At 40.6% G+C, this 14,877-nt stretch overlaps 1 protein-coding gene across 10 annotated transcripts in view; it reads right to left on the reverse strand.

Annotated features, from left to right (window-relative positions):
* Nucleotides 1-14,877, reverse strand: part of EPHA5 (EPH receptor A5) — a 381,267-nt gene that overhangs the window by 50,244 nt on the left and 316,146 nt on the right. For all 10 annotated transcript variants that reach the window (XM_038759034.1, XM_038759031.1, XM_038759030.1 and 7 more), the window contains 3 exons: nt 3,697-3,764; nt 1,785-1,910; nt 875-1,060 (listed from right to left, as the gene is read on the reverse strand). In XM_038759034.1, coding sequence (XP_038614962.1) covers nt 875-1,060; nt 1,785-1,910; nt 3,697-3,764 — 380 coding nt within the window. The remainder of the gene's footprint in view (nt 1-874; nt 1,061-1,784; nt 1,911-3,696; nt 3,765-14,877) is intronic.

Consider the following 14,877-nt stretch of genomic DNA (forward strand, 5'->3'; position numbering starts at 1 on the left):
CTTCTGTTGGAATCGGCTCAAATTCGGAAGAATCTCCAAAGATTAGAACCTTCCAATATTAAGGAACTTGAGAGAATTAGAAACATTTGAGCACTTTTACCTCTTAGACCAAATGGATGCTGCTTGGTAAAGTGAAAGTTCATCCATGACCACTCTCTCCGCCTGCCCATCGTTGACCAGGTTTTGTTTCAAGGCGAAGATCAAGCTGGTCTGTTTGGTCCCTGGGCTCTGCCTCAGCCATATCCAAAGATGGCTGTTTTCAACCCCCAGTCCCAGAGGCATGGAAGATTACGTGTCTCTTCTTTCTCAATATATGGCAGACTCCATCCGGGTTTGCATTTGATCCATTGCTATCCCAATTCTGCCATAGATGTGAGCAAGTTTTCCCTCCCTTCCCTTTTCCCATCCCCTATCTCACCACCTCTGGCTATTCTGGTTCAGACCAGACAAGATCCAGCCCATGAGCTTGGAGTAGGATTGTTAGGGTCCCAGAGATGTCTATATAATGTGTGGAATGTCTACTAAATGGATACTTTCAAATGCCAATTTGAGGCAGTATGGTCAAGCAGAAATAGCAAGGAACTGAGAGGACCCAGGTTCTAATCCCGGTTCTGCCACTTGCCTTCTGTATGACCTTGGGCAAGACACTTAACTTCACTATGCCTCAGTTTCCTCATCTGTGAAATCGGGATTCAATATCCATTCTTTTCCCTTCTTAGACTCTGAACCCCATGTGGGAAGGGGACTGTGTCCAACCAGATTATCATCCATCTACCCCAGTGCTATGCACAGTGTTTGGCACATAGTAAATATTCAACAAATATCACAATTATTATTATTGATACCATTACTGACTAGAGAAACCGGTACGTACTTTTCGTGACAACACCTTCCAAGTGAATGATGTTGGGGTGATCAAATTGTCCCATGATACTGGCTTCACCCAGGAAATCTCGTCTTTGCTTCTCAGTGTAGCCAACTTTAAGGGTTTTGATGGCGACCGGGAATTCTCGTTTTCCAGGCAGTTTTAAACGTCCGCTACAGACCTCTCCAAATTCACCTGGGGAATGGGAGAACCAATAGTACAGGTCATTTAAAAGCAAATTAACTGATCAGTTCAGATACATTCATCAAGTGTTCATTTGCGTTTGGATGACTACACATGGATAAAACTTTAGGGTGATTTCGACAGAGCGCCTAAGTGACTTTTCAATTTCCAATACCCAGTCTCACTGGGAAAAGACAGTGATACTCAGATAAAGCATTTCACAGATAATTAAAAGTCCCAACATGTCATCAATTTCAACCTCCTTTGCTATCAGATATTTACAAAATCTGCTAATAAGAAACATTTGATTAGTGAGTGTTTAACTGATTAACCTTTCTCTTCCCTGTTCTCTAAGGGAAGTATTCAGGAACAGGGAAATGTGTACCTAGCCAGCTTTGGGAAGGAGAAGGATGCAAATCAAGGAGCCTGCATAATCCACAACAGCAGACCACGGATGCAATTTTGGAAGTGCTTAAATTTATATTGTCAATGCAAACTGCCTGCAGACAACATCAACCCGATTGTCTGTTCAAGATTGACATACTTTCAGCACCAGTTGGTTGGGTTTGATTTCAACTGGATGTTGAAATTTGGTTGCTTTGGAAATTCTAATGGTACTGTATCACTTCTAAAAAAAAATACTCAACTGTGCAAATGCTGAATTAGACTCGTCAATATTATCGTCTGGGATTAGAGTGCAGGTGAAGATATCTCGGTTTAATAGTTATAGTCGTACCTGCTCCGATAACTCTTTCGATGGTTATGCACGACGCTTCTATCTCCTTGGCAAATTCATGGACGGCTTGATTGGGGTCTTCATAGGTGTGCGGATCGATATAGGTTCTAACTCCTGGCAGTTTAACTGTGAAATTAGATCAATGTTTAAATGGAGAAGGGACGTGCTAGGTGGACAGAATAACAAACTTCGCTGCTGCCCAGTCATCTCTGCATCTCGAAAAGTGCCAACTCTTCAGTACACTCATCAGATGGTGACACACCAAGCCATTCATTCAGTCATATTTATTGACCCCCTACTGTGTGCAGAGCACTGTACTATGCGTTTGGAAAGTATAATTCAGCCACAAATAGAGACAAACCCTGCCTGCTATGGGCTCACAGTCTTTGTGATTTCAACTCAACTCAGCAGAGGCTCAGTGGGGTTCTACAACAAGAGCCAACCTGGAGAATCAGCAGATGCTGCTTCAATGTCAGAGTTCTCTTTGGGAGCCTAGGCAATGTGGTTTCTAATCCTCTGTTTCATCTATGCCCTTGTGGTAAAATAGGCACCATTGTTCTTTGCTGATTCTTACTGACATTGCGGGATTGACTCTCCGCTGGGTTATCAGACTTAGTGATTATGATCAACAGCAAGGCTGTTTTCATTTTCGATTTGGGAGGGGAATAACGTGTGCATTTGTGAAAGTAGGAAGGCCCAAATACAACTGAACTCTTTCAGTTTATTACTTGGAAACATAAATGGCAGCAACAATTCCCCTTTTGTTTATAGGAACGGCTACAGGCTATTGCATTTGGACATATCCAAAAGAACCATATCTTAAACAAAAAACAAGCCAGAACCCCTGTCTCCTATGGAAACTCCAAATGGCATAAAATCCTGTTTTAGTCACGGATATACTCTGTTCTTATCTGGCTGCTCACATATTGAAATTCAAGGCATGTCCCTACTGGGGGGAAAACATTAACATAGTTTAATGTTATTAAAGATAGGGCACTTATGACATTTCTTCACCTGCAGGGTGATTAGAATTTGGAATTTATTATCTGACAAAGTTGTGAACTGAAAATATGCCTAGGCTCAAGAGGAGCTTAAGTAAATCCCTGGGTGACAGCTCTGGAAAGAGCTATCACAGGAAAAGCTCTCCCCCTCTAGACTGTAAGCTCATTTTGGGCAGAGAATGTGCCTGTTGCATTGTTGCGTCGCACTCTCTCAATCACTTTGTACAGTGCCCTGCATATTTTAAGCACTCGATATATATGATTAAAGGAAAAGTTAGGATTTTAAGGAGAACTTTTGTGATAGTAGATCTCTAAAAACTAGGGTGGACCAATCAAAGAGGACAATCATCATTCCTTTTTCCCCAAACACCCTATGGTTCTGTCAGAGACAAAATCCTGGGTTGATCGGTCCTTAAAAATACTGTTCTATTCTTATTTTGCCCTCTGCTATGCTATAAGGTTGTAAACTAGTGCCCTGCTCAAAATTGTGCTCATTCTGCTAGCTAATGAGTCTTCTTGTAACATAAGTTAATTTATATACAGTGCAGGATTATCTGCTTAGAGAAAGACCAGCTCAGTAGACTAAATCAAGAAATGAAAGACACCAAACTTTGTGAAGGAAATCGGGATCGTAAATGGATCTAAGATCCCTAATGAAGGTCTTGTAGTTTGCTTATTTGAAAAAATGGCATTGCTTGCTACTGCCATGCAATGGAACCATTTTGAAAAGACTGCAGTAAGGCTTCCAGAGGCCCTCTAGACCAGGGTGGAGTATACAAACCCTCATCCTGGGAAAAACATTTAATGAAGAACCATACCTCATCATTGAGTTAATCACGAACCTGAACGAAACCAGAAATGTAAACTGAACTCCAACTGAACTTTGGGAAAATATTTCAAAATGTGCTTACTGTGCCCATTATGAAAATGCATCTTTTCTTCTTCAGGATCTTGTTTTGCTTTGCTGTAGCCACACCGCCTGGAATGGAAGAAAGAATCAACACCTGCTTTAAACTACTGAATTTTGTGCCACACCAGGATTAAACACTGTAGTATTTCAAGGTGTGCCGATGCACTCTTTGTACTATTCGATTGCTAAGGCTACATTCTTCTTATTTAATCATTTATATATCCCAAATACCCTTTGTTTGAAACACCTGGGTATTTCATGCATATAGAATTTGTTTTTAGCTTGAGATACCAAACTCATTGTCAGGGCTTTGGAGTCAGGATGGTAGTTAGAGTGTAAGCATCTTATGTGTGTCTTCCTTTAGTGTTTAGTGTTTTTCTGAGTGATTTTACAATGTATTGTAGTAATCTTAGTAGTGTTTCAATTTTTTTAACCCAAAACTACATGGAAGCACTGCTCTAAATGCTAAGAAACAATACATGGCTAAAATTAGACACTGTATCTGGCTCCTGAGGGGCTCATAGCTTGAGAAATGAAGCACCGTTTCCCCACTTTGATTGTAGAAACAGCCACAGGCTTATGATTTTTACATGTCCAAAGTAACCAGCATTTCTCTTATTAAATAATGGAATGTAATAAGTGGTTAATGCGTGCCAAGAGCTGGGATAGATGCAAGGTAATCAGATTGGACACAGTGACACTCTAAGAAGGAGGGAGAACAGGTATTTACATTTCAGATTTGAAGAAACAGATACAGAGAAATTAAGTGACTTGTCCACGGTCATGCATTAGAGAAGGTGGGGCCAGGGTAGAACCCAGGTTCCCTTACTCCCAGTCTTATGCTTTCACCGCTAGACCACACTGCCTTTCTAACATAACATAAACCTTCGCTTCTATTGCCTATTTGGAACTGGAGGTCATGTTTCACTTCATTCAGTGGTGTTCAACAGATAACCCCCCTTCCTGCCCCACAGCACTTGTGTACATATGTACATATTATAATTTCATTTATATTTATTAATGTTGTTCTACTTGTTCTGATGTGTATATATCTCTCTAATTCTACTTATTTTATTGCTGCTATTGATGCCTGCTTACATGTTTTGATGTCTGTCTCCCCCCTTCTACACTGTAAGCCTGTTGTGGGCAGGGATTGTCTCTCTTTGTTGCTGAATTATACTTTCCGAGTGCTTAGTACAGTGCTCTGCACACAGTAAATGCTCAATAAATAGGATTGAATGAATGAATATCACTATTTCGGGTGCCCCTACTAGTTATTTAGTAGGGCTAATTTGCTACATCTATACCATGTTCCGTACACTGAACCACAGAAGTAAAAACAAATACAGTACTTTTAGTTTTCAAATTTGGTCTGATAGATTTCATAGACTGGCTTATTTTGATGCTCAAGGAAAACTGCATAGTTCAAAGGCAGATTGCACCTGATAACTTATTTGTGTTTTACCTAATCAAATAACTTTACGTTTAATTGATAAGAAGGGGTAAAAACAATTTACAAAACAGAATTTTAAGCTTCTGAAAGAATGGTAAAGTATTAGGATATACTACTAATAATAATGGTATTTGTTAAGCACTTACTATGTGCCAAGCACTGTTCTAAGCTCTGGGGTAGATACAAGGTCATCAAGTTGTCCCACGTGAGGCTCGCAGTCTTAATCCCCATTTTAGAGTACTACACAACTAACTTCAGAAACAGTTTTTAATTGGAAATAAATTCTACTTAATCTCAAAGTTTTAGCATCTTATGTTTGAAGGTATTCATATAGATTTATTGGAGAGAAATGTTGAAATAATTTTCAAAAACGAAGTTGCTTTTGTGTTGAAGTATACACTAGGAATAAAATAGACCCTTCAGGACCACTGACCATACAAATTGGTAAATATCGAAAAAGGCTATTAGTCTTCAAAACCAAACTATCTGTTCACAGGCCTGGGGGATGTCATGGCAACCAAAATAAGCTACCCTGTCCCTGCTGTGTGTCTGCAATGTCTACTTTGGGAAAAATTAACAGTGTTCAAAGATATAAGCATGGGTGTCTCATGGGACCAGATTATGCCCCATGTATTTAACAAATACCATTAAAAAAAAGATACAATGCCTCACCAGAGTCAGTTTCAGATGATAACAATGTGGTAATTGCCTCCATCAAAGTGACCCACGGGTTGGGGGGGGGTGGCTGAAGGGGGGAGAATGTCCTAACCACTACCCTCTGGATGCAGAGAAGCAGTGTGTCATAGTAGAAAGAGCACAGGCCTGGGAATCAGAGGACGTGGCTTCTAATCCCCTCTCTGCCACTCGTCTGCTGTGTGACCTTGGTCAAGACACTTAACTACTCTGTGCCTCAGTTCCCTCATCTGTAAAATGGGGATTAAGACTGTGAGCCCCACGTGGGACAACCTTGTATCTATTTCAGTGCATAGAACACTGCTTGGCACGTAGTAAGCGCTTAACAAATATCATAATTATTATTATTATTATGGGAAAAAAACCCCTGTGACAACCAGGAGCTGGGAAGAGAATGCAGTGACTCTGCAGCCAAACAGTGCTGCCAGTGTCAGAGATGCCCCCCCTGCAGTCACACTCTAGTTTTCTGGCTTTGACCAGTCTTTTACACGACATGATTACTGTATATTACATGCATGCACAGCATAATACGATGCTGTCTGTTATCTTTCTTTTTTAATTTAAATAGTATTTGGTAAGCACCTACTATGTGTCCAACTTTATTTTCAGCTCTGGGGTAGGTACAGGTTGATTAGATAGATACAGTCTCTGTCTCTCCTCCTCCCCATCCCCCCCAACCTACTTCCTTACCCTCCCCACAGCACCTGTATATATGTTTGTACAGATTTATTATTCTATGTATTTTACTTGTACATATTTACTATTCTATCTATTTTGTTAATGATGTGCATCTAGCTTTATTTCTACTTGTTCTGATGACTTGACACCTGTTCACATGTTTTGTTTTGTTGTCTGTCTCCCCCTTCTAGACTGTGAGCCCATTGTTGGGTAGGGACTGTCTCTATGTATTGCCAACTTTTACTTCCCAGGCACTTAGTACAGTGCTCTGCACACAGTGAGCGCTCAATAAATACGATTGAAGGAATGAATGTCCCACAAAAGGCTCATGGTGTAAGTCAGATGGAGGATGATTTAATCCCCTTTTTACAGTTGAGGGAACTGAGGAGCAGAGAAGTTCAGTGATTTGCCCAAGTTCACACAGCAGACAAGTGACAGAGCCAGAATAAGGGGCTTCTTCCGGGCAAGGATCATGTCTACCTACTCTATTGTACTGCAATCTGTCAGGCTTTTTGTAAAGTGCTCTGCAAAAAGTAGCCACTCAATAAATGCCACTAATTGTTTGATGGATGTTGTCTGGTAGCAAATCAATCAATCAATCACACCAGAAGACTTCTGGTGTGCAGAGAAATGTACTAAGTGCTTGGGAGAGTACAATGTAGCAGATATGGCGGTCACATCCCCTACCCAAAATGAGCTTATTCATATTCATTCATTCATTTATTCATTCAATCGTATTTATTGAGTGCTTACTGTGTGCGGAGCACTGTACTAAGCTCTTGGGCAGTACAAGTTGGCAACATGTAGAGACGGTCCCTACCCAAGAGCGGGCTCACAGTCTAGAAGGCGGAGACAGACAACAAAACAAAACATATTAACAAAATAAAATAAATAGAATAAATACATTCAAGTAAAATAAGTAAATAGAGTAATAAATACGTACAACCATATATACATATATAGAGGTGTTGTGGGGAGGGGAAGGAGGTAGGGCAGGGGGGATGGGGAGGAGGAGGAGGAGGAGAGGAAGGAGGGGGCTCAGTGTGGGAAGGCCTCCTGGAGGAGGTGAGCTCTCGATAGGGCTTTGAAGGGAGGAAGAGAGCTAGCTTGGTGGATGTGCGGAGGGAGGGCATTCCAGGCCAGTGGGTGGACGTGGGCCGGGGGTCGATGGCAGGACAGGCGAGAGCGAGGTACGGTGAGGAGATCAGCGGTGGAGGAGCGGAGGGTGCGGGCTGGGCTGTAGAAGGAGAGAAGGGAGGTGAGGTAGGAGGGGGCAAAGTGATGGACAGCCTTGAAGTCGAGGGAGAGGAGTTTTTGCCTGATGCATAGGTTGATTGGTAGCCACTGGAGACTTTCGAGGAGGGGAGTAACATGCCCAGAGCGTGTCTGCACAAAGATGATTCGGGCAGCAGAATGAAGTATGGATTGAAGTGGGGAGAGACAGGAGGTTGGGAGATCAGAGAGGAGGCTGACTTCTCTCAGAATGGTTATGGGTCTGATGCCAGCTCAGGGTTTAATTGACTCTTTTGTTTGAAACAAGAATTTACCTCTCTCTTAGTAGGACCAGTAACAGCACTTGATTGAAAGCCCCTTGAGGGCAGGGATTCTGTCAATAAATTCTACCGCACTGTATTCTCCCAAGCACTTCATAGCAGGCTTTGTATGTAGTAGGTACTCAAATAAATTGAGTGTCCACTAATTGCGATAAACTGGGAAGTACAAAATGAGCAAATGGTGCATGGCATGGCCACTAGGAGTGTAGACTCCAACTGGGGAAAATGACATAAAAATGTTTAGAACTGCAGAAACATATATACCTAAAGGCTGATATGGATCTTAGCAGCTGTCTCCATCCTCAAGTCAACCTTCTCCAAGGATAAACAATACAAAAGGAAAAGAAAATACTTTGTAAATGTTTTGGAGTTATTTACTTCATGAGGATATGGCCTGAACCTTCCCATTTTAAAGTATCCTATTTATGATTTTAATAAATTGCTCTATCTTAGAGAGAACTTAATTATAGACTGACAAATACTGCACGTATAAAAAAAAAGTTATATCTTTCTTTTATTTGCATCGTATGTGGGTATTAGTCCAAAAACTCTCTTCTGTGTATTAATCTTAGATTAAAACACGGATTATGCTCCAGAAGTTTATCTCATATAACAAAGATTCTTGCTTTTCCAGAAAAACAAAACAAAACACACACACATACACACAGACAAAAAAAAAAAAAAGAAAAGAAAAAGCAGTCCGCTCCTCCTGCATTCATCTTTACTGGTGAATGAGTCTCGTGAAAATTGAAATTGTATGCAAATTCTTGGTATGAAAGTGGAAATGAAACTTTAAATCTCATATGAAAAAATGATTCAAGAATAGCTATTTGCAGAGTGGTTAACATTTTATTATCTAGGGTGAGATTCAGAAGGGCAATAGAAACGAATTATTTTTGACTATGGATATCTCTGGAGCTCCATAACATATACAGCAGTATGCCACATTAACATATAAAATTAAGTTCTGAAACCCCCCAAAGCACCATTAAAACAAGTCTCAACAAGACACACCAAGTAAAACTGCAGCTGGCATAAACTGGCACTCAACTAATGGTTCAGCATCGCTAACAAAGCATTGCAAAAAACCTGTTCGTTCAATATTATTGTCTGTAACTCCTCCAGATGCATAATCTTAACCAATCAGACAAACAGGCAATAAATATGCCACTCTGAGTATAAATTATGTCTCAAGCCTTCTGGAACTGATTTTTTTTTTCTGAATGGAAAAGAAACATTTCTCTATTTTGCTTCATATTACAGTTTTAATGATCTTTGAAATATTGAATTTAAATATCTATAGCAATTTTAGTTTGAGGATAAATCATTCCTCCTACTTTTTTACACAAGCCGTTTCCTATAAAGATATCTACATGCTCACTTTTTAAAAGAAATGAGAATTTAGGAAACTACATCTCACTAAAGGACGATAGTTTGTTCATTAATGAGTAACATTTATTAAACATTTCCCAGCAGAGGTAAGTAAAGATTTTCTGGACAATTCAGAGAATATCAATCAGAATTTACTCCTTTCCTCACGCACATTAGCTTATTTAATTTTGTCAACAGTCTCCCTTATGTCCCACGACTACCCAAATGCTGCTATACTTTCATTTTCCATAGCCATAATCAATCAATCATCAATCGTATTTATTGAGCGCTTACTGTGTGCAGAGCACTGTACTAAGTGCTTGGGAAGTACAAGCTGGCAACATAGACATAAAAGACTAAATTATGAATCAATGCACAAAAGAAGAACTCCAGTAACCTTGTATATTGCATCTACAGTTTTCCAGGTGGGAAGCTGGGTCCTGGGATTAAATTTGTTCACGTGCTGGGTGGATTAAAATTTTCAAGTCTGGGGGCAACCTCTACTCAGAAATAACTATTATATATACATATATATAATAGAGATGCATATGTGTATATATTCATACATATACAATATATCTGTATATATTGATTTTCAAATATATTTATAATTTGCTAGTTCCCCAAAGAGTTAGTGGACTTTTAGGAAAGCCAGTTTTTAATTATGAACAATTTCCTCCATTCAATATCTTCTCAAATATCCACAGAATGCATTACGCATAAAAGTTTGGAAAAGCAAATTTGATAGGTTTCATCAATATGATGTTGTGGACCAAAAAGATTCTACATAGAAGAATTGTCCACAAGATGATGGATCCAACTCTACCTCCACCTCCTTCTCTTCCTTCTCCTCCATCTTTTCCTATCTCCTCTTCTTAAATCTTTTCCTGCTCCTCTCCTTTTCCTCCTCCTCCTCTTCCTTCTCCTGCTATTAGGACTAATATTAATATTACTGCTATTACTTCTGTTATTACCACTACTAACACAACGACTACTCCAAATGAATTGAACAAAGAAAAAGTAGTAATTCTCTGGGAACAGTAACCTTAATTCCTACTTGGCCTCATAGGCTGAATCTGAAACAAACACTACCCTCCTTTTGTATGTTACTGACAATGAAATTTGTTCTTTCGAAATTCCTTAAAAAAACTGTAAAAACCCCGGATTAAGAAGTATGAACCCGGACCTTCTTTGTTGTTTTGTTCAACTTTTACTGCCCCATTAAAGAATGTCCCTAGCACTTTGTTATTTTAAAGAGAGAGAAAAAAATCTAAAATAGACTAATTGCTGGGAAAGGGTATAGTTGATATCTTTTTCTTCAGTAAAAATAAGACAATTTTACAATTTTAGACTTTGGAAAACCACATTTATGCACTTCTGTACTCCCCTGTTTTGACATAGTAATGATAGTGGTCACTGTATAATAGCACGTTTAAATACTTCTATTGCTGAAATCCTGAAAAAGATTAGTTACAGGCTTCTTAGAAATGGTCTGACTACATGGTTTCAAGAATTCTAATCCACCAAATAAAGGTGGTTTGCAATAAAATGTCAGCAGTCTTAGCCTCAGGAAACCAAGTAGCAGGAATCTTCAAGTAAGTGGTACTGTTAGAAACATTAGAAAATTAATGTGCGCAACAATCTCTGAATAAACAGACTTCATCTCCTTTTTGCACGCGATACCTTCGTTTTCTTTCTTTTTCTTTTCTTTTATTCAAAGTGGTTTCAGCCATAAATCGGGGTGTGCAATTTTGAAGTTGTCTTTCTGGGCCTTCCTCTGACTAGGTATGCCTTGAAATTAAATGCCTGCATCGGTAAAATACAGGCATGTTCTATCCATCTCTCCCTGTTCCACAGGCATGCCGAGACCCATGGAACAAAGGGTTAGTTAGATGTAATAGCAAGACTTGTGGGATTGGGGGCAAGAAAATGATCTTACATGAGAAATTCCACCGGTTATTATGGAAAAGGGGGAAATTTGGTTCTTTGTGGGGGTGGGGGTTGTTATTAAAGCTACACATCTTAATCTGTCTTTCTGAAATTCACTGAGATGCAGTTCCGTGAGGTCAGGAATAATTTCTACGAACACTACACTGTTCTCTCCCAAGTGTTTAGGACAGTGCTCTGAACAGCATAGGTAGTCAATAAATAAATATGATTGATTCATTTATTGTTTAGTAAGTACTCCTGCTACCTTTATTTTTCAAAGCCTTCTAGGGAAAGCCCAGTCATTTGCAGAGCAGAGACTTTTTTCCTTAGCCTAGTACTGCTGATCTGGTGACCAGTAAAGATTCATTATTACACAGACAAATATATGCTTATCAGTGATGTTAGTTTAAATTTCGAGCCACTTCATAGGACAGCCCTTGAATATCTTGCCCTATCTTACGCTATAATAAAACCTGGTTATTATCAGCTTTCTCTTGGTAGGTGAACAATGAAAAAAAGTGAACTATCAAGGAAAAACTGGAATGTCTGATCATTCGGAGAATACACTGGTACCTTCCTAAACCATGTTCTTCTATAACAGAATTCAGTGCAATGTGGGTCTATCGTGAATACTGACATTTCAATAATGTTGGTACGTAATAAGTGCTTTCTCTGAGGTGAGCATTCTGCTAACTCCCTAATTTCCTCCTAAAACCCAGCCAGCATACTTCACTCCTTGAATGCCAGCCTACTCTCTGTAACTCCATCTTGTCATTCTCGCTGCTGACATCTCATCCAACATCTTGCCACCAGTTTGGGGTGCCATCCCCCTTCATATTCAACAGACCATCACACTCTACAACTTCAAAACCTTACTGAAGACACATTTCCTCCAAGAGGCTTTCTCTGATTAAGCCCTCAATTCCTCTTTTCCCACTCCCTTTGGTCATATTTGTACTTGGATTTGCATACCTCTCTAAGGCCCAAAGCACTCATTTACATAGCCATAATTTATTTATTTATATTAATTTCTGTCTCCTCCTCTAAACAGTAATTCATTGTGGGGAGGGAACATCCCTACCGACTGTTATTTTATACTCTCCTAAGTACTTAATACGGTACTATGCACACAATAAGCGCTCAATAAATATGATTGATTGCTAATAACAAGATACATAATTAGACTAGACACATGCTCTGTCCCACATGGGCTCACAATCTAAGAAGTTGGGAGAGCAGGGATCTTGTCACCCAGTGCTTAGAACAGTGCATGGCACATAGTAAGCGCTTAACAAATACCATCATCATCAACTGAGTTGGCTCCTGCTCCCAGTATTTGAAAAGAAAAACTGGCTGCCTGTCCACTGAATTAGCTGGCCAATCCCTGGAGCACATTATCTTGCTTTCTGATATGCTCCCAAGCACTCAGAAGAGTTCTCTACATTTAGGAAGGACTCGATGAACACAACTGTTGAAAGAAACCGAGGCTCAGAGATGTTAAGTGACTTGCCCAAGATCATGTAGCAGCTGGGATTTCAACCCATGTCTCCTGTCTCCCAAATCTACGTTCTTTCAATTGGAGGAAAATTTAGCTCTCTATTAAAATTTTCTGATTCTGGGGCAATATTCATAGACAGCCATGCCATCTTTCTCTTCTAGTATCTCATGCCTTTGAGTCTCCCAAGTCCAGAAATACATCTTCTCCCCCTTCTAGACTGTGAGCCCGCTGTTGGGTAGGGGCTGTCTCTATATGTTGCCAACTTGTACTTCCCAAGCGCTTAGTACAGTGCTCTGCACACAGTAAGTGCTCAATAAATATGATTGAATGAATGAAAATGAATGACTCTTGCCCTGGCATGTTCCCTTTGCATTTACATTTTCTGGTCTTGTAGTGACTGCAGTGGAAGAAGTTGAGATTGACTGGGGCAAAACCAGGGAGAGTTTTAGAAAAATAATTATTCATTGAAGACATTCCTGCAAGTGCATCATGGAGAGGGTATAGATGGGGATTAAAACTGTGAGTCCCCTGTGGGACAACCTGATCACCTTGTAACCTCCCCAGCGCTTAGAACAGTGCTTTGCACATCGTAAGCGCTTAACAAATACCATCATCATCATCATCATGTCTGCTGTGTGACCTTGGGCAAGTCACTTAGCTTCTCGGAGCCTCAGTTCCCTCATCTGTAAAATGGGGATGAGGACTGTGAGCCCCACGTGGGACAACCTGATCACTTTGTATCCCCCCAAGCGCTTAGAACAGTGCTTTGCACATAGTAAGTGCTTAACAAATGCCAACATTATTATTATTATTATGTCTGATGTGTGGCCTTGGTCAAGTCACTTAACTTCTTGGAGCCTCAGTTCCCTCATCTGTAAAATGGGGATGAAGACGGTGAGCCCCACATGGGACAACCTCATCACCTTGTATCCCCCCCAGCGCTTAGAACAGTGCTTTGCACATAGTAAGCGCTTAACAAATACCATTATTATTATTATTATTATTATCATTTGAAGAAACAGAAGGCCTGATTACTGTCGCTTCCCTGAATGGCCCAAGATGGGGGCGGGTGGAGGGGCCGGGGCTGTAGCGAGAAGGCTAGTATCGCCTGGCAAGTCCGATCAATCAATCAATCGTATTTATTGAGCGCTTACTATGTGCAGAGCACTGTACTAAGCGCTTGAGCACTGTACTAAGCGCTTGATCATCTGCCACCTGGCTCAGAAACTCACGTGGTTTCAGCCCCCACCTCTACCCGGATGACTCCAAAATCTAGCCCCTAAGCCCTGGCCTCCTCCAGGAGGCCTTCCCAGACTGAGCCCCTTCCTTCCTCTCCCCCTCGTCCCCCTCTCCATCCCCCCCTTCTTACCTCCTTCCCTTCCCCACAGCACCTGTATATATGGATATATGTTTGTACATATTTATTACTCTATTTTACTTGTACATATCTATTCTATTTATTTTATTTTGTTAGTATGTTTGGTTTTGTTCTCTGTCTCCCCCTTCTAGACTGTGAGCCCACTGTTGGGTAGGGACCGTCTCTATATGTTGCCAATTTGTACTTCCCAAGCGCTTAGTACAGTGCTCTGCACATAGTAAGCGCTCAATAAATATGATTGATTGATGATGATGCCTTGGCAGCTACAAGTCCTGGAATATTTTAACCCTAGATCGTTGTAAAATGGGATCCATCCCCTGGAGGAGAGAAAGGGGTAAGTTTCTCCTCTTTCCAAACCGGACTTCTGAACTCTGTACTAGTATAAAACTGGACAAATGGTCACCCTACCCTTTCCTCCTTTTAGCTCCATTTTCATTCCCTATCCCCTCATCATTTGGGGAAGACACTGTGCTGTAGACTGAGTTGAAGAGACTCAGAAACTCATTCTCCCCTGTCCCGCCGTCGAACCCTGGCCCACATCCTCCCCCCGGTCTGGAACGCCCTCCTTCCTCACATCCGCCAAGCTAGCTCTCTTCCTCCCTTCAAAGCCCTACTGAGAGCTCACCTCC

This window comes from Tachyglossus aculeatus, chromosome 17 (assembly GCF_015852505.1).
Source record: "Tachyglossus aculeatus isolate mTacAcu1 chromosome 17, mTacAcu1.pri, whole genome shotgun sequence".
NCBI classification, from domain to species: domain Eukaryota; kingdom Metazoa; phylum Chordata; class Mammalia; order Monotremata; family Tachyglossidae; genus Tachyglossus; species Tachyglossus aculeatus.